A 22500-nucleotide genomic window follows, 5' to 3' on the forward strand; every position below is an offset into this window, starting at 1 on the left:
TAATGCTAACACTAGTAATGCTAATACTACTGCTGACACTAGTAATGCTAACACTAGTAATGCTAATACTACTGCTAACACTAGTAATGCTAACACTAGTAATGCTAATGCTACTGCTAACAGTAGCAATGCTAATACTACTGCTAACACTAGTAATGCTAATACTACTGCTAACACTAGTAATGCTAACACTAGTAATGCTAATACTACTGCTGACACTAGTAATGCTAACACTAGTAATGCTAATACTACTGCTAACACTAGTAATGCTAATACTACTGCTGACACTAGTAATGCTAATACTACTTCTAACACTAGTAATGCTAATACTACTGCTAACACTAGCAATGCTAATACTACTGCTAACACTAGTAATGCTAATACTACTGCTAACACTAGTAATGCTAATACTACTGCTAACACTAGTAATGCTAACACTAGTAATGCTAATACTACTGCTAACACTAGTAATGCTAATACTACTGCTAACACTAGTAATGCTAATACTACTGCTAACACTAGCAATGCTAACACTAGTAATGCTAATACTACTGCTAACACTAGCAATGCTAATACTACTGCTAACACTAGCAATGCTAATACTACTGCTAACACTAGCAATGCTAATACTACTGCTAACACTAGTAATGCTAATACTACTGCTAACACTAGTAATGCTAATACTACTGCTAACACTAGTAATGCTAACACTAGTAATGCTAATACTACTGCTAACACTAGTAATGCTAATACTACTGCTAACACTAGTAATGCTAATACTACTGCTAACACTAGTAATGCTAATACTACTGCTAACACTAGCAATGCTAACACTAGTAATGCTAATACTACTGCTAACACTAGTAATGCTAATACTACTGCTAACACTAGTAATGCTAATACTACTGCTAACACTAGTAATGCTAATACTACTGCTAACACTAGCAATGCTAACACTAGTAATGCTAATACTACTGCTAACACTAGTAATGCTAATACTACTGCTAACACTAGTAATGCTAATACTACTGCTAACACTAGCAATGCTAATACTACTGCTAACACTAGTAATGCTAATACTAGTAATGCTAATGCTACTGCTAACACTAGTAATGCTAACACTAGTAATGCTAATACTACTGCTAACACTAGTAATGCTAATACTACTGCTAACACTAGTAATGCTAACACTAGTAATGCTAATACTACTGCTAACACTAGTAATGCTAATACTACTGCTAACACTAGTAATGCTAATACTACTGCTAACACTAGTAATGCTAATACTACTGCTAACACTAGTAATGCTAATACTAGTAATGCTAATGCTACTGCTAACACTAGTAATGCTAACACTAGTAATGCTAATACTACTGCTAACACTAGTAATGCTAATACTACTGCTGACACTAGTAATGCTAACACTAGTAATGCTAATACTACTGCGACAAAGCTGCCTTTACTACAATTATTACTACTAAGACTTTTGTTTCTACTTCTACTGATCCTTCAACACAAAGTACCGTATTTTCCGCACTATAAGGCGCACTTAAAAGCCTTTAATTTTCTCAAAAAACGACAGTGCGCCTTATAATCCGGAGCGCCTTATATATGGATTAATTCTGGTTGTGCTTACTGACCTCGAAGCGATTTTGTGTGGTACACGGCGCTCTGTCAACATGTTTTAGTAGACTTAGTAAACTACAAAGAAACCGCAGCAGCATTACGGCCACCGTAGTCAGGAGCGTCACACTGTGGAGTAATACACACTGTGCTTCACCATCATATTACAGTGTGTGTGTATAAGGTTCACCATCACATACAGTGTGTGTGGATAAGGTTCACCATCACATACAGTGTGTGTGTATAAGGTTCACCATCACATACAGTGTGTGTGTATAAGGTTCACCATCACATTACAGTGTGTGTGTATAAGGTTCACCATCACATACAGTGTGTGTGTATAAGGTTCACATCACATCACATTACAGTGTGTGTGTATAAGGTTCACCATCACATTACAGTGTGTGTGTATAAGGTATAAGGTTCACCATCACATTACAGTGTGTGTGTATAAGGTTCACCATCACATTACAGTGTGTGTGTATAAGGTTCACCATCACATTACAGTGTGTGTGTGTGTATAAGGTTCACCATCACATTACAGTGTGTGTGTATAAGGTTCACCATCACATTACAGTGTGTGTGGATAAGGTTCACTATCATATTACAGTGTGTGTGTATAAGGTTCACCATCATATTACAGTGTGTGTGTATAAGGTTCACCATCATATTACAGTGTGTGTGTATAAGGTTCACCATCATATTACAGTGTGTGTGTATAAGGTTCACCATCATATTACAGTGTGTGTGTATAAGGACCAACATGGCTCCTGTCAAGAGACACGCTGACGACGCGGACTGAACACTCAAGGCTGTCAGTCACGCAGGAGAACATGGGAATAGAGCAGCTGCGAGAGAATTCAACATTAATGAAACAATGGTACGGAAGTGGAGGAAGCAAGAAGATGTGTGAATACGCTCATTAACGTTTGAACAATGTTGAGAGTTATTGTGAACACGTTTAATAAAGTTTGATTGACTGACTGTTTTGTTTCGCTTAATGCGCCTTATAGTCCGGTGCGCCTTATATATGAAAAAAGATCGAAAATAGACCATTCATTGACAGAGCGCCTTATAATAGTGCGGAAAATACGGTACTTCTACTACATCAAGTACAGCAGTATCTGTTGTGACTCATTCTGCTGCTACATCAGGTGCTTTGATGAATCCCACTTCTAGGAAAGACACGCCCCTTGAAGCTGGTTGGTTCAGGTGAGGCATTGACCTGGAGCCTATTGGTCGGAGAAGAACACCTGAACCAATCCGGTAACAGAACCTCGGCATGGCTGGACCAGTGGCCAATAGCAGCGCTGGAATGCTGCACAGGGCGGGTCTTACCAAGAAGAGAAGAGGGATTCATAATAATGGAGCAGGGAGTCCCTAATGAAAGACTGTGTCAGGGTGCATCATGGGAAATGTAGGATCCAGTGTCCTAAACGTCTGGATGTAATCTCTCACAACGACTTTACTATTATTTATGGATAAATGAGTGATCATAAAGAGCATTGAAGTGTGATCAATAACAGTGATCGTATTGATCAAGTATTAATTAAATGTATCTGCTGATCGTCTTCCTTCAACCTGAAGCTGAGTTTCTACACAAAGATTCCTCTGCTGCTTCTAAAAGATGTGTTCTGCTCTGCTGCTATTCAGCCACCCACCATCCCATTATGTAAGAAACCTGGCATTATGTGTGTGTGTGTGTGTGTGTGTGTGTGTGTGTGTGTGTGTGTGTGTGTGTGTGTGTGTGTGTGTGTGTGTGTGTGTGTGTGTGTGTGGGCTGTGAGTGGGTTGGGGTCAAAAAGGTGATCGACTCATCTATCCATCCAACCGTTTATCATTATTGATCAGAAACTGATCAGCAACACGATCATTAATGGATAAATTATCAATTAATAATAAAGAAATGTTTCTTATTTGTCTCATTGTTTAAGTAATAATTTATATCTGTAATCATTTAATATTTTAAACCATTTAACTAAATAAAGATACAATTTTTTTTTTTTTAATGTATACAATTATTAAATATATAAATATCACAATAATGTAAGAAGTATTATTAATAATAATCAAAATCTAAATAACATAATTAATGGAAACATACAACTGAAATAATGGACATTTAAATAAGGTATAATAATAATATGAAGAAAAATAATTAAATTGTTAATTATAATATTTCCAAATGATTATGGTTAATAGACAAATGTAATAATGACAAATGATACACTATTAAAAAATCTAAATAAATATGAATGTTATGTAGATGTAACAAACTACTTCAATCGAATTTAAATATTTTATGATTAAAAATATAATATCTAAATATATATAATATGTGTGTGTGTGTATATATTTATAGACATATTTATATACACACATATACTATAAAAAAATAATATATATATATATAATAAAATACATTTACTCAAATATACTAAAGTTATTTAAATAATAATAAAACATGTTTATAACATCAAACTAATATAATAAATGAAATATGAACATAATTAATGATCTTGGTCCCTGATAGTCAGAGAACTAGACTTTAAAGACTGCAGTGTAGTTCTGATTGAGATGAAGATGATGAAGATGATGAAGATGATTTTGATACTTACTTGCCCAGCTCTTCATACAGCTGAAACTCTTCGGTGAATCGAGTACAGATGACCGTTGCCATGGCGACCCGGCGAGGCGAGGGTCAGGGTGCTCCCTGTCCTTCGTCCTCTGAGGATGATGATGATGATGATGATGAAGAAGGCCAAGAGTTAGAGCTGCCTGTCTGTCTGTGTGGAGGACGGAGGAGAGAAGACAGAGGAGAGAAGAAGAAGAGTTTTTGATCTGGACGGAGGAAGAAGAGGAAGAGGAGGAGGAGGAGGAGGAAGATGGAGATGATGGAGAGAGCAGTGAGGAGCTGCGTCTCTCTGAGTCTGTCCTGATATCTGTGGGAGAGAGACGCTCAACCTGCCCGCCCACTCTACCCCGTCAGCCAATCACAGGCCAGGACACACACACACACACACACACACACACACACACACACACACACACACACACACACACACACACACACACACACACACACACACACACACACACACACACACACACACACACACACCTAAGGTTGCCATGGTAACTGCATCTTCTCTGTCTGTGCTGGAAAGTAAGACTGCAAACACTGCCAGCAGTGAGAGATAATTCAGGAACTATAATACGATACACTACTGTGGTACTGCAAATATTACAAATATTACTACTGTGGTACTGCAAATACTATTACTGTAATACTTCAAATATGACTACTGCAATACTGCAAATATTACTACTGCAATACTGCAAATATTACTACTGTGGTACTGCAAATACTATTACTGTAGTACTGCAAATACTATTACTGTAATACTTCAAATATGACTACTGCAATACTGCAAATATTACTATGGCAATACAGTAAATATTACTTCTGTAATACTGCAAATATTACTACTGTCATACAGCAAATATTACTAATGTAATAGTGCAAATACCACTACTGTAATACTGCAAATACCACTACTGTAATACTGCAAATATCACTACTGTAGTACTGTAAATATCACTACTGTAGTACTGCAAATATCACTACTGTAATACTGCAAATACCACTACTGTAGTACTGCAAATATCACTACTGTAATACTGCAAATATCACTATGTAATAAGCAAAATCACTACTGTAATACTGCAAATATCACTACTGTAATACTGCAAATATCACTACTGCAATACTGTAAAATCACTATACTGCAAATATCACTACTGTAATACTGCAAATACCACTACTGTAGTACTGTAAATATCACTACTGTAATACTGCAAATATCACTACTGTAATACTGCAAATATCACTACTGTAATACTGCAAATACCACTACTGTAGTACTGTAAATATCACTACTGTAGTACTGCAAATATCACTACTGTAATACTGCAAATATCACTAATGTAATACTGCAAATATCACTACTGTAGTACTGCAAATATCACTAATGTAATACTGCAAATATTACTACTGTAGTACTGTAAATATCACTACTGTAATACTGCAAATATCACTACTGTAATACTGCAAATATCACTAATGTAATACTGCAAATATTACTACTGTAGTACTGTAAATATCACTACTGTAATACAGCAAATATTACTACTGTAGTACTGTAAATATTACTACTGTAATACTGTAAATATGACTACTGTAATACTGCAAATATTACTACTGTAATACTGTAAATATGACTACTGTAATACTACTGCAATTGTGCGTTTATGAATAATGGTAATACTTCAGATATAACTATTTTCCCATGAATGGGTTTCTGTGAAGTCACCTGGATGAAGGTAGAGCACGTTAACGCTGTCGGCCTCTGGACATCAAACTGGATGAAGAAGAGACCTATTATACTATCATATAAGAGTCATAGATTCTATAACTAACTGATATATCCATCCATCCATCCATCCATCCATCGTCTTCCTCTTATCCGGGGCCGGGTCGCGGGGGCAGCAAGCTAAGGAGGCTCCTCCAGACGTCCTTCTCCCCAGCAACACATTCCAGCTCCTCCTGGGGAACCCCGAGGCGTTCCCAGGCCAGACGAGATATATAATCTCTCCAGCGTGTTCTGGGTCTACCCCGGGGCCTCTTACCAGTTGGACGTGCCTGGAAAACCTCTAAAGGGAGGCGTCCAGGAGGCATCCTGATCAGATGTTGAACCACCTCAGCTGGCCCCTTTCAACGCGAAGGAGCAGCGGCTCTACTCCGAGCTCCCTCCGGATGTCTGAGCTCCTCACCCTCTCTCTAAGGCTGAGCTCCTCACCCTATCTCTAAGGCTGAGCTCCTCACCCTACCTCTAAGGCTGAGCTCCTCACCCTACCTCTAAGGCTGAGCTCCTCACCCTACCTCTAAGGCTGAGCTCCTCACCCTACCTCTAAGGCTGAGCTCCTCACCCTACCTCTAAGGCTGAGCTCCTCACCCTATCTCTAAGGCTGAGCCCAGCCACCCTACGAAGGAAGCTCATTTAGTCCGCTTTTATCCGCGATCTCATTCTTTCGGTCACTAGCCAAAGCTTATGACCATAGGTGAGGGTTGGAACGTAGATGGATTGGTAAATCGAGAGCTTTGCCTTACGGCTCAGCTCCTTCTTCACCACAACGGTCCGGTACAACGCCCGCATCACTGCTGACGCTGCACCGAACCGCCTGTCCATCTCCCGCTCCATTTTACCCTCACTCGTGAATAAGATCCCGAGATACTTGAACTCCTTCGCTTGAACCTCCGAACCCAGAGGGTGCAATCCACCGTTTTCCGGAAAAGAACCATGGCCTCAGACTTGGAGGTACTGACTCTCATCCCGACCGCTTCACACTCGGCTGTGAACCGCCCCAGTGCGTGCTGAAGGTCACGTTCTGAAGAAGCCAACAGAACCACATCATCTGCAAAAAGCAGGGATGCGATTCTGAGGTCCCCAAACCGGAAACTCTCCTCCCCCTGGCTGCGCCTTGAAATCCTGTCCATGAAAATCACAAACAGGATTGGTGACAATGGGCAGCCCTGGCGGAGGCCAACACGCACTGGGAACAAGCTCGACTTTGTGCCGAGTATCCGGACACAGCTCTCACTTTGGTCATACAAGGACCGAATGGCTCGTAGTAACGAACCAGGTACCCCATATTCCCGCAGTACCCCCCACAGGACTCCCCGAGGGACACGGTCGAAGGCCTTCTCCAAGTCCACAAAACACATGTAGACTGGATGAGCAAACTCCCATGCACCCTCCAACAGACCTGCAAGGGTAAAGAGTTGGTCCGCTGTTCCACGTCCAGGACGGAATCCGCATTGCTCCTCCTGGATCTGAGGTTCAACAATCGGACGGAGCCTCCTTTCCAGCACCCTGGAGTAAACTTTCCCGGGGAGGCTGAGCAGTGTGATGCCCCGATAATTGGAGCACACTCTCCGGTCCCCCTTTTTGAAAATGGGAACCACCACCCCGGTCTGCCACTCCACAGGCACTGTACCCGACTTCCACGCGACAGTGAAGAGACGTGTCAACCAAGACAGCCCAACAATGTCCAGAGCCTTTAGCATCTCCGGTCGAATCTCATCCACTCCTGGCGCCTTGCAGCTGAAGAGCTTTTTAACTACCTCAACGACCTCCGCCAGGCATATGGACGAGTCTTCCCCTGAGTCTTCAGACTCTGCCTCTTCCACAGAGGACGTGTTGGTTGGGTTCAGGAGTTCCTCAAAGTGTTCTTTCCACCGCTCGACAATATCCCCAGTCCGGGTCTGCAGTTCTCCCCCCCAGCCACAATGGAGGATTTGAACATGGCCCACTCGGATTCCATGTCCCCAGCCTCCAACGGGATGCACGAGAAAGTATTCCGGAGGTGGGAGTTGGAAGACCTTGCGGACAGGATCCTCAGCCAGACGTTCCCAGTTCACCCTCACTACACGTTTGGGTTTACCGGGTCTGTCCGGCAGCCTCCCCCGCCACCTGATCCAACTCACCACCAGGTGGTGATCAGTTGACAGCTCTGCTCCTCTCTTCACCCGAGTGTCCAAGACATACGGCCGCAGGTCTGATGACACAACTACAAAGTCGATCATAGACCTTTGGCCTAGGGTGTTCTGGTACCAAGTACATTTATGAACCTCCCTATGCTCAAACATGGTGTTTGTTATGGACAGTCCATGACTAGCACAGAAGTCCAACAACAAAGCACCACTCGGGTTCAGATCGGGCCGTTCCTCCCAATCACACCCCTCCAGGTTTCTCCATCGCTACCCACATGGGCGTTGAAGTCTCCCAGAAGAACTATGGAGTCCCCAGTCGGCGCCCTTTCCAGAACGCCACCCAAGGAAGAAGGCTGCGTACTCCGAACTGCCGTTTAGTGCATAGGCACAAACGACAGTCAGACACTTCCCCCTCTCGTTCTCCGAGGAAAACTCCAACACAGACTGATATATAAGAGTCATATATTCTATAACTGATATATAAGTCATATATTCTATAACTGATATATGAGTCATATATTCTATAACTGATATATGAGTCATATATTCTATAACTGATATATGAGTCATATATTCTATAACTGATATATGAGTCATATATTCTATAACTGATATATAAGAGTCATATATTCTATAACTGATATATAAGAGTCATATATTCTATAACTGATATATGAGTCATATATTCTATAACTGATATATAAGAGTCATATATTCTATAACTGATATATGAGTCATATATTCTATAACTGATATATAGAGTCATATATTCTATAACTGATATATAAGAGTCATATATTCTATAACTGATATATATAGAGTCATATATTCTATAACTGATATATAAGAGTCATATATTCTATAACTAACTGATATATAAGAGTCATATATTCTATAACTAACTGATATATAAGAGTCATATATTCTATAACTGATATATGAGTCATATATTCTATAACTGATATATAAGAGTCATATATTCTATAACTAACTGATATATAAGAGTCATATATTCTATAACTGATATATGAGTCATATATTCTATAACTGATATATGAGTCATATATTCTATAACTGATATATGAGTCATATATTCTATAACTGATATATGAGTCATATATTCTATAACTGATATATAAGAGTCATATATTCTATAACTGATATATGAGTCATATATTCTATAACTGATATATGAGTCATATATTCTATAACTGATATATAAGAGTCATATATTCTATAACTGATATATAAGAGTCATATATTCTATAACTGATTATATGAGTCATATATTCTATAACTGATTATATGAGTCATATATTCTATAACTGATATATGAGTCATATATTCTATAACTGATATATATGAGTCATATATTCTATAACTGATATATATGAGTCATATATTCTATAACTGATTATATGAGTCATATATTCTATAACTGATTATAAGAGTCATATATTCTATAACTGATATATATGAGTCATATATTCTATAACTGATATATATGAGTCATATATTCTATAACTGATTATAAGAGTCATATATTCAGATTCACAGATTCTAGTCTCTGTAATTAGGACATTTGCTGTCTTTCCTTGTTTCCTGTTAGAATATGAATATCTTTGTGTTTTTAATATAAATATTGTGTTTTTGTACTCAGTCGTATTTCTTTGCTTCCTGCGGCCTGAGGGAGTGACCTCTCTCCTCTCCTTCTGTCTATTTATAGGTCTTTCTTTCCCTCTGTGGACGAGACTCTCTGTTTCTCTCTCCGTCTGTCTGTCACTCACTTTTTATGCTTGGTTTCCTCTTTTCCAGCCTCCTCCTCTCCAAGGAGGAAGAGGAGGAGGAGCACAGCTGATTGGTCAGCAGAGTTCAGTCCGATTCAAACTCCTGATCATAACTTTAAAACAGTTGAAGTGCTGCCGGCGCCCCCTACAGGCTGCAGCCTTCATCACACTCTACACCTGTTTTACCTGTTCATGTCTGTCCATCCGTCCAACACACACACACACACACACACACACACACACACACACACACACACACACACACACACACACACACACACACACACACACACACACACACACACACACACACACACACACACTGGTCATGACGCTCTATAAACATCTGGCTGAATGTCAGTCTGGAGATTAACATCTGTTCTCTGTCTAGATGTTGTATAAATAAATAATAATAATAAATAGATGACGTATAAATAAATAATAAATAATAATAATAAATAGATGACGTATAAATAAATAATAAATAATAATAAAGAGATGACGTATAAATAATCAAAAATAAAGGATCACTTCCTCACTTCCTGATGAACAAATGTTTTTGTTTAGAAAGTCTCTTCATCAGAATGAACTGTGTGATTGTAACTAAACTGACTAACTAATGAACTAACTCAGGAACTAAACTGACTAACTAATGAACTAACTAATGAACTAAACTGACTAACTAATGAACTAACTAATGAACTAAACTGACTAACTAATGAACTAAACTGACTAACTAATGAACTAACTAATGAACTAACTAATGAACTAAACTGACTAACTAATGAACTAACTAATGAACTAAACTGACTAACTAATGAACTAACTAAGGAACTAAACTGACTAACTAATGAACTAACTCAGGAACTAAACTGACTAACTAATGAACTAACTCAGGAACTAAACTGACTAACTAATGAACTAACTAATGAACTAAACTGACTAACTAATGAACTAACTAATGAACTAAACTGACTAACTAATGAACTAACTAATGAACTAAACTGACTAACTAATGAACTAAACTAACTAACTAACTAATGAACTAAACTGACTAACTAATGAACTAACTAATGAACTAAACTGACTAACTAATGAACTAACTCAGGAACTAAACAGACTAACTAATGAACTAACTCAGGAACTAAACTGACTAACTAATGAACTAACTCAGGAACTAAACTGACTAACTAATGAACTAACTAAGGAACTAAACTAACTAATGAACTAACTAAGGAACTAAACTAACTAACTAATGAACTAAACTGACTAACTAATGAACTAAACTGACTAACTAATGAACTAACTAAAGAACTAATGAAGTAACAAATTAACTAACTAATGAACTAAACTAACTAACTAATGAACTAAACTGAAGTTAAATCATATTAATATTTAACATCATAGATATTATTATAGGTTCATTGTTGATATAACAGTGTCTTCATGCTGTTATATATATTATATATACCATATATAACATATATAATATATACTATATATAATATATAAATAGTATATATTATATATATATTATATATAGTATATATAATATATATATATACTATATATATATTATATATAGTATATATATTATATATATAGTATATATAATATATACTATTTACATATTATATATATAGTATATATACCTACCTGTCTGTCTGCCTGAACACCTGTGTCTCTAGGTAACCTGTCTCACCATACACCTGTCTGTCTGATATATACTATATATAATATATATACTATATATAATATATATAGTATATATACTATATATATATATATATATATATATACTATATATATACTATATATATATATATATATTATATATAGTATATATATATATTATATATATATACTATATATAAATATATTATATTATATATATATATATATATATTATATATATACATATATATATAATATATACTGTTATATATATATATATATATATATAATATATATATATATATATATATATATATATATATATATAGTATATATATATATATATATATATATATATATATATATATATATATATATATATATATATATATTATATATATATATATATATATATATATTATATATATTATATATATAGTATATATATATATCTATATATGCCTGAACACCTGTATATAGGTAATATATATATATATATATACAATATATATATATACTATATATAATATATATATATATATATATATATATATATATATATATATATATATATATATATATATATATATATATATATATATATATATATATATATATATATATATATATATATATATATATATATATATATATATATACTATATATATATAGTATATATATATATATATATATATATATATATATATATATAGTATATATATATATATATATATATATATATATATATATATATATATATATATATATATATATATATATATATATATATATATATATATATATATATATATATATATATATACTATATATAATATATACTATATATATATATATATATATATATAATATATATATTATATATATAATATATACTATATATATAGTATATATATATATTCTGGACAGCAGGTCGTCATGATTGATTGATTGATTGTCTTTATTTCGAACATGCAAGCAATAAAAAACATGATTATTAATCAATTAATGATTATCAATTGATTATTAATAGATGAAATAAAAAATAAAAGAGACAACAAAAGAACACACAAAAGAAGTAAAAATTAAAAAAAAACTTTCTACATGCTCGAAAGGGATAACACGTGAAGAGGATTCAACCGAACTAACACACTTAAAAACAAACTAAACATGTCTGTCTACATACCTGTCTGTCTACCTGTCTGTCTTCCATCTTCTATCTTAACAGCAGCCATGTTTGTTGTTTATTTAGTTGTTAGGTGTCTCTGGAGGACTGAAGAGACTGTCAGTGAAGAAGACGAGGAGACTTTTGGAGCCGTTAGCTGCGGTCGCAGGAGGAGAGGTGGTAACAGTGAGCTGTGACTGTTTGCTGGATCATCTTTCATCTGCTCTCTCTTTGAGTTAATTCAGAATGGATCCATGCTGTTGTTTCTACGCTTCACTCACAGCTGAACACTGAGACGCTCTCAGGATCTTCTTCTTCTTCTCTTCTTCTCAGGTCTCTGCTCCGAGGACCTCCTCCAACAAACAACCAGGTCTACCTTGATCTGGATCAGGTCTACCGGGTGGAGGTCTGGTCCCTGATGACCCTGTTCCTACAACATGAAGAATCAAAACACAAAGACGTTCCATCGACAGAAGAGAACAGAGATTTATTGATCATGAGCAGAGGAGGTCACTGATTGGTGCAAACATCACATGACTCTAGATCGTTAAGGGTCGAGAGTCCAGACACATGACGGGGTCAGTCACAGTCCAGAGTCCAGAGTCTACAGTCTATGTGGGTCCAGAGAGTCCAGGGTCCAAGTCTAGAGACCAGAGTCCAGAGTGGTTTCCCTCGCTCCCTGTAGAGGAGCCTCAGTTTCAGAAACATCTGGTCTAGAGAGTCTAGACTCCCGACACCAAAGCCAGTCCACGCCAGAGCAAACCACTGACCCCCTGCCTGCTCCTGGTGTTATGACCTTTGACCCCCTGCCTGCTCCTGGTGTTATGACCTTTGACCCCCTGCCTGCTCCTGGTGTTATGCCCTTTGACCCTTTGCTGAGATGTGAGAATGAATGTGAGGATTTTCAGCACCAGATCCTGGTTTTGATTAAAATAGTCAAAGTCTGCTGAGAGAAGAAAGAAACATGTCGATCCCTGCAGGCTTAACAGTCCAGGACTGGTGCCTCAGGGTCCAGGACTGGTACCTCAGGGTCCAGGTACCTCAGGGTCCAGGTACCTCAGGGTCCTGGACTGGTACCTCAGGGTCCAGGACTGGTACCTCAGGGTCCTGGACTGGACCCGGTGGTTTTTGAAGTGGTTTTAAAAGTTCTGGATTCAGTTTTCGGGTCTCAGCGATGAGTCGTTTGACACCGACCATCCATTGGCTGACTTCAGTCACATGATCGACCATCAGAGAGCGATGGATCTCATCAGCTGAGTCCCAGTGACCAGACTGTAACTCTGAGAGAGAGACAGGTAGACAGACAGGTGAGTCTAGAGACAGACAGGTGATCAGGCAGACAGACAGGTGATCAGGCAGACAGACAGGTGAGTCTAGAGACAGACAGGTGATCAGGCAGACAGACAGGTGATCAGGCAGACAGACAGGTGATCAGGCAGACAGACAGGTGATCAGGCAGACAGACAGGTGATCAGGCAGACAGACAGGTGATCAGGCAGACAGACAGGTGATCAGGCAGACAGACAGGTGATCAGGTAGACAGACAGGTGATCAGGCAGACAGACAGGTGTATGGTGAGACAGGTTACCTAGAGACAGGGTGTCCATGCGTCTCCTCACAGGTAGGCTGAGTCTACCTGACCTCCAGCTGTCCTCCAGGAGGCGGAGCCTCTTTGCGATGTCACTACACACCTGGTCCTGCACACAGAGGTCAAAGGTCACACAGCCAATCAGAGTTCACCCACATGAGACCAGACACCAGCGTTTCCCTCTCCAAAATAAAACACTTCAGTAAATACCCCTCTGGTGAATTTAACAAAATAAAAGTCTTCTTGTGAATTTAACAAAATAAAAGTCTTCTTGTGAATTCAACAAAATAAAAGTCTTCTTGTGAATTTAACAAAATAAAAGTCTTCCGTCCGTCTGAGGGGATTAAACTCACTCTAACAGTCGGTCTGCAGGCCGCCAGCGCTTGGTTCAACACCAACAGCACGCCCTCTACGTCAGGCTCGCTCTCTGATTGGCTGTCGGCTGCCTCTGTCTGACTTCTCATTGGTGCCAGAGGGGGAGGGGGCGTGGCCACACAGCCAGGAGGAGGACGAGCTGCGGGGATAAGAGGAGGATCTGCAGTCAATCAGGCTTCAACTAGAGAACAGGTCCGTTGGAGATGAGTCAGTCCTGATCAGAATCGATCGCCGCACAATGCATGCTGGGTAGATTTGTGTCCGACTTGATCCCGACTTGCTCTGACGTCATGAACACGTGTTCAACGATGACCTCAGAGAGGAGGCGGCTGCAGGTTTTAGAGCCGACTGCATGGCCCAGTGCATGATGGGAAAGGCCTGCTGTCTCCTGATCAAAGAGCTGATTGGCTCTTAGTTTAGACAACAAACACCACGTTTTGTGGAAAATTCAGATTTTCTGTGTAAATGTAAGATTTGACGCTAGATTGTTGACTAGTGGACTCACGTTGTACATGATGATAATAATAATAATAACAATAATAATAATAATAATAATTATTATTATTATCATAATAAATAAGGTTATTTATTTAGTATCTGTAAATAAAGATATTTATTGAGAAAGCCTAATTCTACCTTAATGTCACCATGTTTTCAGTCCACAGATTAACGATGTGAAGCATCAGAAACCTTTAAAGGACAGAACCATGTCACTGATGGACATCATAGAACCCAAACGTAGTCTATAAACTACAGGTAGCCTACAGACGTAGTCTATAAACTACAGGTAGCCTACAGACGTAACAGGAAGTAAACATTTCAGTGACTTCCTGTGTTTTCATTGAAGGCTGTTCCTCTTCATCACAGTTTTGTTTAACGCCCCTGCTGCTGCTGCTCTCGTCCTCTTTAGAGGCGGAGTCAACTCTAACGAACCTATCCTCTTTCTTCTTCTGCTCCTTACCTGGGTGTAGAGGGGGCGGAGTAACACCAACAGGAGGTGGAGCCAGAGGGTTGGAGCAGGGAGGGGTCATGGGTGGGGCTCCTGGACCTGAGGACCAATCAGAGACAAGATGTTTGAGGCATGAAGGGCTGAGAGTGTAATACAAACGGTCTCCTTGATTCCTTGATTCCTTGAGTCCTCGACTCCTAGCGCCTCGATACCTCAACGTGTCACATTTTAAAATGACGTCCACTCCTCCAAAATCAGTAGAAGAGAGAGACCCAGACATGCTCTCTAACCTGCGGGAGGAGCCGCTCTCTTGTTCAGGAGGTTCCTCTGAGGCCCGCGGGCCATCTGAAGGCCGTAGGAGAACTGAGGGGGGTCGTTCCAGCCCCGCTCCTGGTTACCTAGGCAACGAGGACAGACAGACAGGTTACTGCAGAGGCAAAAAGACTCACATCTGATCTCATTCTGATATTATGAAGATCTGTTGGCATAAATACAGCATAAATACAACATAAATACAACATAAATACAGCATAAATACAACATAAATACAACATAAATACAACATAAATACAGCATAAATACAACATAAATACAACATAAATACAGCATAAATACAACATAAATACAGCATAAATACAACATAAATACAACATAAATACAGCATAAATACAACATAAATACAACATAAATACAACATAAATACAGCACAAATACAACATAAATACAACATAAATACAACATAAATACAGCATAAATAAAAAATGGAATAACTACATGAGGATGCCGATTTGTAAAAAGTCTGAATTCATGTTTTCTTCGTTCTCTCCACGTTCTCTTTAAAATGCTTGTTTTCTAAATGGAGTTTGGTTGGATCGTGCTAAGCTAACATTGTGTTTACCTGTGTGTACCTGTGTTTACCTGTGTGTACCTGTGTTTACCTGTGTTTACCTGTGTTTACCTGTGTTTACCTGTGTGTACCTGTGTTTACCTGTGTTTACCTGTGTGTATCTGTGTTTACCTGTGTGTATCTGTGTTTACCTGTGTGTACCTGTGTTTATCTGTGTGTATCTGTGTTTACCTGTGTTTACCTGTGTGTACCTGTGTTTATCTGTGTTTACCTGTGTGTACCTGTGTTTACCAGTGTTTATCTGTGTTTATCTGTGTGTATCTGTGTTCACCTGTGTGTATCTGTGTTTACCTGTGTGTATCTGTGTTTACCTGTGTGTACCTGTGTTTATCTGTGTGTACCTGTGTTTACCTGTGTGTACCTGTGTGTACCTGAGTTTACCTGTGTGTATCTGTGTGTACCTGTGTGTATCTGTGTTTACCTGTGTGTACCTGTGTTTACCTGTGTGTATCTGTGTTTACCTGTGATTACCTGTGTTTACCTGTGTGTATCTGTGTTTACCTGTGTTTACCTGTGTGTACCTGTGTTTACCTGTGTTTATCTGTGTGTATCTGTGTTTACCTGTGTGTACCTGTGTTTACCTGTGTGTACCTGTGTTTACCAGTGTTTATCTGTGTGTACCTGTGTTTACCTGTGTTTATCTGTGTTTACCTGTGTTTACCTGTGTGTATCTGTGTTTACCTGTGTGTACCTGTGTTTATCTGTGTGTACCTGTGTTTACCTGTGTGTACCTGTGTGTACCTGTGTTTACCTGTGTGTACCTGTGTGTATCTGTGTTTACCTGTGTGTACCTGTGTTTACCTGTGTGTATCTGTGTTTACCTGTGTTTACCTGTGTTATCTGTGTTTACCTGTGTTTACCTGTGTTTACCTGTGTGTACCTGTGTTTACCTGTGTTTACCTGTGTGTATCTGTGTTTACCTGTGTGTACCTGTGTGTACCTGTGTTTACCAGTGTTTATCTGTGTTTATCTGTGTGTACCTGTGTTTACCTGTGTTTATCTGTGTTTACCTGTGTGTATCTGTGTTTACCTGTGTGTACCTGTGTTTATCTGTGTGTACCAGTGTTTACCTGTGTGTACCTGTGTGTACCTGTGTTTATCTGTGTGTGTACCTGTGTTTACCTGTGTGTACCTGTGTGTATCTGTGTTTACCTGTGTGTACCTGTGTTTACATGTGTTTATCTGTGTTTATCTGTGTGTACCTGTGTGTATCTGTGTTCATCTGTGTTTACCTGTGTTTATCTGTGTTTACCTGTGTGTATCTGTGTTTACCTGTGTGTACCTGTGTTTATCTGTGTGTACCTGTGTTTACCTGTGTGTACCTGAGTTTACCTGTGTGTATCTGTGTGTACCTGTGTATCTGTGTGTACCTGTGTTTACCTGTGTGTATCTGTGTTTACCTGTGATTACCTGTGTTTACCTGTGTGTATCTGTGTTTACCTGTGTTTACCTGTGTGTACCTGTGTTTACCTGTGTTTATCTGTGTGTATCTGTGTTTACCTGTGTGTACCTGTGTGTACCTGTGTTTACCAGTGTTTATCTGTGTTTATCTGTGTGTACCTGTGTTTATCTGTGTTTACCTGTGTGTATCTGTATTTACCTGTGTGTACCTGTGTTTATCTGTGTGTACCAGTGTTTACCTGTGTGTACCTGTGTGTACCTGTGTTTATCTGTGTGTGTACCTGTGTTTACCTGTGTTTACCTGTGTGTACCTGTGTGTACCTGAGTTTACCTGTGTGTATCTGTGTGTACCTGTGTGTATCTGTGTTTACCTGTGTGTACCTGTGTTTACCTGTGTTTACCTGTGTTTACCTGTGTTTATCTGTGTTTACCTGTGTGTACCTGTGTTTATCTGTGTTTACCTGTGTGTATCTGTGTTTACCTGTGTTTACCTGTGTGTATCTGTGTGTACCTGTGTGTATCTGTGTTTACCTGTGTGTATCTGTGTTTACCTGTGTTTATCCTCTAGACCTGAACCCTCTCTAGACCTGATCCCTCTCTAGACCTAATCCCTCTCTAGACCTGATCCCTCTCTAGACCTGAACCTCTCTAGACCTGATCCTCTCTAGACCTGATCCCTCTCTAGACCTGATCCTCTCTAGACCTGATCCTCTCTAGACCTGATCCTCTCTAGACCTGATCCCTCTCTAGACCTGATCCTCTCTAGACCTGATCCTCTCTAGACCTGACCTCCCTAGACCTGAACCTCTCTAGACCTCTCTAGACCTGATCCCTCTCTAGACCTGATCCTCTCTAGACCTGATCCCTCTCTAGACCTGAACCTCTCTAGACCTGAACCTCTCTAGACCTGATCCCTCTCTAGACCTGATCCCTCTCTAGACCTGATCCTCTCTAGACCTGATCCTCTCTAGACCTGATCCTCTCTAGACCTGATCCCTCTCTAGACCTGAACCTCTCTAGACCTGATCCTCTCTAGACCTGATCCTCTCTAGACCTGATCCTCTCTAGACCTGATCCCTCTCTAGACCTGATCCTCTCTAGACCTGATCCCTCTCTAGACCTGATCCCTCTCTAGACCTGATCCTCTCTAGACCTGATCCTCTCTAGACCTGATCCTCTCTAGACCTGAACCTCTCTAGACCTGATCCTCTCTAGACCTGAACCTCTCTAGACCTGATCCCTCTCTAGACCTGAACCCTCTCTAGACCTGATCCTCTCTAGACCTGATCCTCTCTAGACCTGAACCTCTCTAGACCTGAACCTCTCTAGACCTGATCCTCCTCTAGACCTGATCCTCTCTAGACCTGATCCCTCTCTAGACCTGATCCTCTCTAGACCTGAACCTCTCTAGACCTGATCCTCCTCTAGACCTGAACCTCTCTAGACCTGAACCTCTCTAGACCTGATCCTCTCTAGACCTGAACCCTCTCTAGACCTGAACCTCTCTAGACCTGATCCTCTCTAGACCTGATCCTCCTGAGGTGTTGTCAGTGTGATGCTAACGTTAGCTTAGCATAGAGCCTCTCACCTGGTCTCGTGTACCTGTCCTCCATGCTGGACTCACGTTCACGCGCCTCCTTCCCGGCGACGAGCTCAAGCTAACGGCTAAGCTAACGGCTAAGCTAACGGCTAAGCTAACGGCTAAGCTAACCCAGAGAGTCACAACAACAGGCCGGTGTGACGTGTTCAGTACAGAAACACGTCACCGGAAGAAACAACACAAGGACTTCCGCTATGGTTTTCAGAATAAGACTGTTTGACGTCTTGTTTTTAATTTAAACTGTTTAAACTGTTATATATATAATATAAATATATATATATATATATATATATATATATATATATTATATGTTTTCTATATATTTCTACATTTTTTGTCATTTTTTTATTGCCTTCATTTTGTCGTGACCTTCAGTATTTCATGTTATCTTTGTGTCATAAACATCTAAACGTTGTATTTATGCAAATGAATAACAACTGACGATATTATTATTTATTTATTTGTATTTATTAATCTTTGTGAATCTTCTACATAAACAGCAGTTTTAAAGCATCAATATCAAATATAAACTATATATGTATATTTAGGTACAAACAACAAACATTTGAGTCATGAGTTTAACAAATAAAAACGTTTTTTAATGATCAACACATCAATTATAATAATAATAATAATAATAATAATAATAATAACATAATAATAACATAATAATTATAATTATAATAATAATAATAATAATACTAATAATAATAACAACAATAATAATGATAATAAACATAATAATGATATTAATTAGTACTGATAATAATAATAAGAACGCATTGAATGTCTTGATGCATTTATTCATCGTAGTTGTTTTTCTCTCTCTACAGTTACAATAAACTTTAGGCTTTTACTTTGAAGGAAACCTTGTATGACTTCCTGTGACGTTTTTGAGCATCACGTGTCCCTTTTGTCATCAAAACATTTCCGGGACACGTGGCCACTCCTCTGACGTCATCCTCAGTAGGTCATTTTGTTAAAGAAATAAAGACACAAAAGTATTTATGATGATTTTAAGGATTAGAGATGATCAGTTTATGTAAATATATTTAAATATTCCATGATATATAAAAACAAAGTGTTATGTTTTATAAGACATGTTGAGAAGATAAAATCAAATAAATAAATAAATAAATAAATAAATAAATAAATAAATAAATAAATAAATAAATAAATAAATAAATAAATAAATAAATAAATAAATAAATAAATACATTCAATTGTTTTAAATAAATAAATTCAATGTGACAGTTTAGATTTTTTTCTCAAACATTTACATTATTTTTGTTTTTACAGATTTTTCTTCCTCAGTAAAAAAATATAAAATCATTTTCAGGTTTCATCTACGACCAAATATTAAAGAAAAAACATTTCCATTCATACTACTTTACACTTCTTTTCCACTACATTGTAAAGGTACAATTGTACTTTTAACGGCTCTTTATTTATTTAATGTTTAGTTCCTGTCATTACAATGAGCTGCAACATTAAACTGTGATTAATATCATTACATTAATGCATCAATAATTATATCATGTATTATTCTGCATCATGAGTACTTATATTACATTATATTCAGTATATTGTGATGCAGTACTTTAGTATTTCAGGATGCTGTCTCCCTGCTGCTGCATCTTACATGTTCTACACGTTGGTTAAAGTCATTTTTTACAGTGAAGGTCGAGAGGGAGGGGAGTGATGACATCATCAGGGGGAGGAGAGAGGGAGGAGGAGGAGGAGGAGGAGGAGGAGAGAGAGGAGAGAGGAGGAGGAGAGCAGCATCCTTCATCAGACAGAGAGGAGAGAGGAGGGACGAACGAGAGGAGAGAGAGAGACGGAAATAAAACAGAAGAAGAAGAAGAAGACCGATGGTGTCGTCTGAGAGAGAGACGACGAGGGACGAGAGACACCGACAGACAGACAGAGAGACAGACAGAGAGAGAGAGACAGACAGACAGACAGACAGGCAGCAGGAGGCTTTAACTGTCTGCTACCTGGGCCTCTGAGTGTGTGTTTGTTTGTGTGTGTTTGTGTGTGTGTGTGTTGGATCAGCTGATTGGACCACACATGTTGGAGGGCGGAGCCATGATGGGCAAAGATTACATGTTGGCCATCCTCATAGTGAACTATGACGGTGAGACACACACACACACACACACACACACACACACACACACACACACACACACACACACACACACACACACACACACACACACACACACACACACACACACACACACAACACACATCCGACTCACCACTGTGTTCACACATGTGGACACACACACACACGTGTCCCTGTAATCCTCCTTGTGAGGACCGCCCTGTGGTTTACATGTGGATGCTGTTTCGCTGACACACACACGGTGCTGACTACGTCATGACATCACCAGCTGTCACCTGACACCTGTCAGACTTCACGGTGGTCCTCAACCAATCACAGCTCGCCATTTTCCACAACACGCAACAAAAACCCTCGATAGCGAACAGTTTGTGTTTGGTGCCGAAAAGAAACTTGATTATTGAGGAAGCTGCTTTTAATATCCGACTATTTCACCTTGATTACCTGCTGCTGTGTTCTACTGTGTGATTGTGTTCTACTGTGTTCTACTGTGTGATTGTGTTCTACTGTGTTGATTGTGTTCTACTGTGTTGATTGTGTTCTACTGTGTTGATTGTGTTCTACTGTGTTGATTGTGTTCTACTGTGTTGATTGTGTTCTACTGTGTTGATTGTGTTCTACTGTGTGATTGTGTTCTACTGTGTGATTGTGTTCTACTCTGTTGATTGTGTTCTAGTGTGCTGATTGTGTTCTAGTGTGCTGATTGTGTTCTACTGTGTTGATTGTGTTCTACTGTGCTGATTGTGTTCTAC

The 22500-nt window shown here is 38.6% G+C and overlaps 3 protein-coding genes across 6 annotated transcripts in view; 1 reads left to right on the top strand and 2 right to left on the bottom strand.

Annotated features, from left to right (window-relative positions):
- LOC129113832 (calcium/calmodulin-dependent protein kinase type II subunit alpha-like) overlaps positions 1–13224 on the bottom strand; it is a 27480-nt gene extending 14256 nt beyond the window's left edge. The window contains 2 exon segments of the mRNA XM_054626306.1: positions 4242–4409; positions 12822–13224. Of these exon segments, the coding sequence (XP_054482281.1) occupies positions 4242–4303 (62 nt within the window). The 5' untranslated portion in view covers positions 4304–4409; positions 12822–13224.
- Positions 13225–13274: 50 nt separating this feature from the next.
- Positions 13275–19806, bottom strand: sra1 (steroid receptor RNA activator 1). 4 transcript variants are annotated; one of them, XM_054626160.1, is made up of 7 exons: positions 19609–19806; positions 16003–16110; positions 15725–15811; positions 14742–14902; positions 14389–14497; positions 13899–14080; positions 13275–13840 (listed from the first exon to the last, which is right to left on the bottom strand). In XM_054626160.1, the coding sequence occupies exons 1-7, from the start codon at positions 19631–19633 to the stop codon at positions 13826–13828; spliced, it is 687 nt and encodes a 228-aa protein (XP_054482135.1). In that variant the 5' UTR covers positions 19634–19806; the 3' UTR covers positions 13275–13825. The 4 variants fall into 4 exon arrangements, with proteins under 4 accessions (XP_054482135.1, XP_054482134.1, XP_054482132.1 ...); XM_054626159.1 differs by having other exon boundaries at positions 13275–13856; XM_054626157.1 differs by having other exon boundaries at positions 13275–13824; positions 13878–14080.
- Positions 19807–21511: 1705 nt separating this feature from the next.
- The window catches only part of apbb3 (amyloid beta (A4) precursor protein-binding, family B, member 3), a 6627-nt gene continuing 5638 nt past the window's right edge, over positions 21512–22500 (top strand). Inside the window, 1 exon segment of the mRNA XM_054626453.1 lies at positions 21512–21757. Coding sequence (XP_054482428.1) covers positions 21691–21757 — 67 coding nt within the window. The 5' untranslated portion in view covers positions 21512–21690.

This window comes from Anoplopoma fimbria, chromosome 24 (assembly GCF_027596085.1).
Source record: "Anoplopoma fimbria isolate UVic2021 breed Golden Eagle Sablefish chromosome 24, Afim_UVic_2022, whole genome shotgun sequence".
In the NCBI taxonomy this organism is placed as follows: domain Eukaryota; kingdom Metazoa; phylum Chordata; class Actinopteri; order Perciformes; family Anoplopomatidae; genus Anoplopoma; species Anoplopoma fimbria.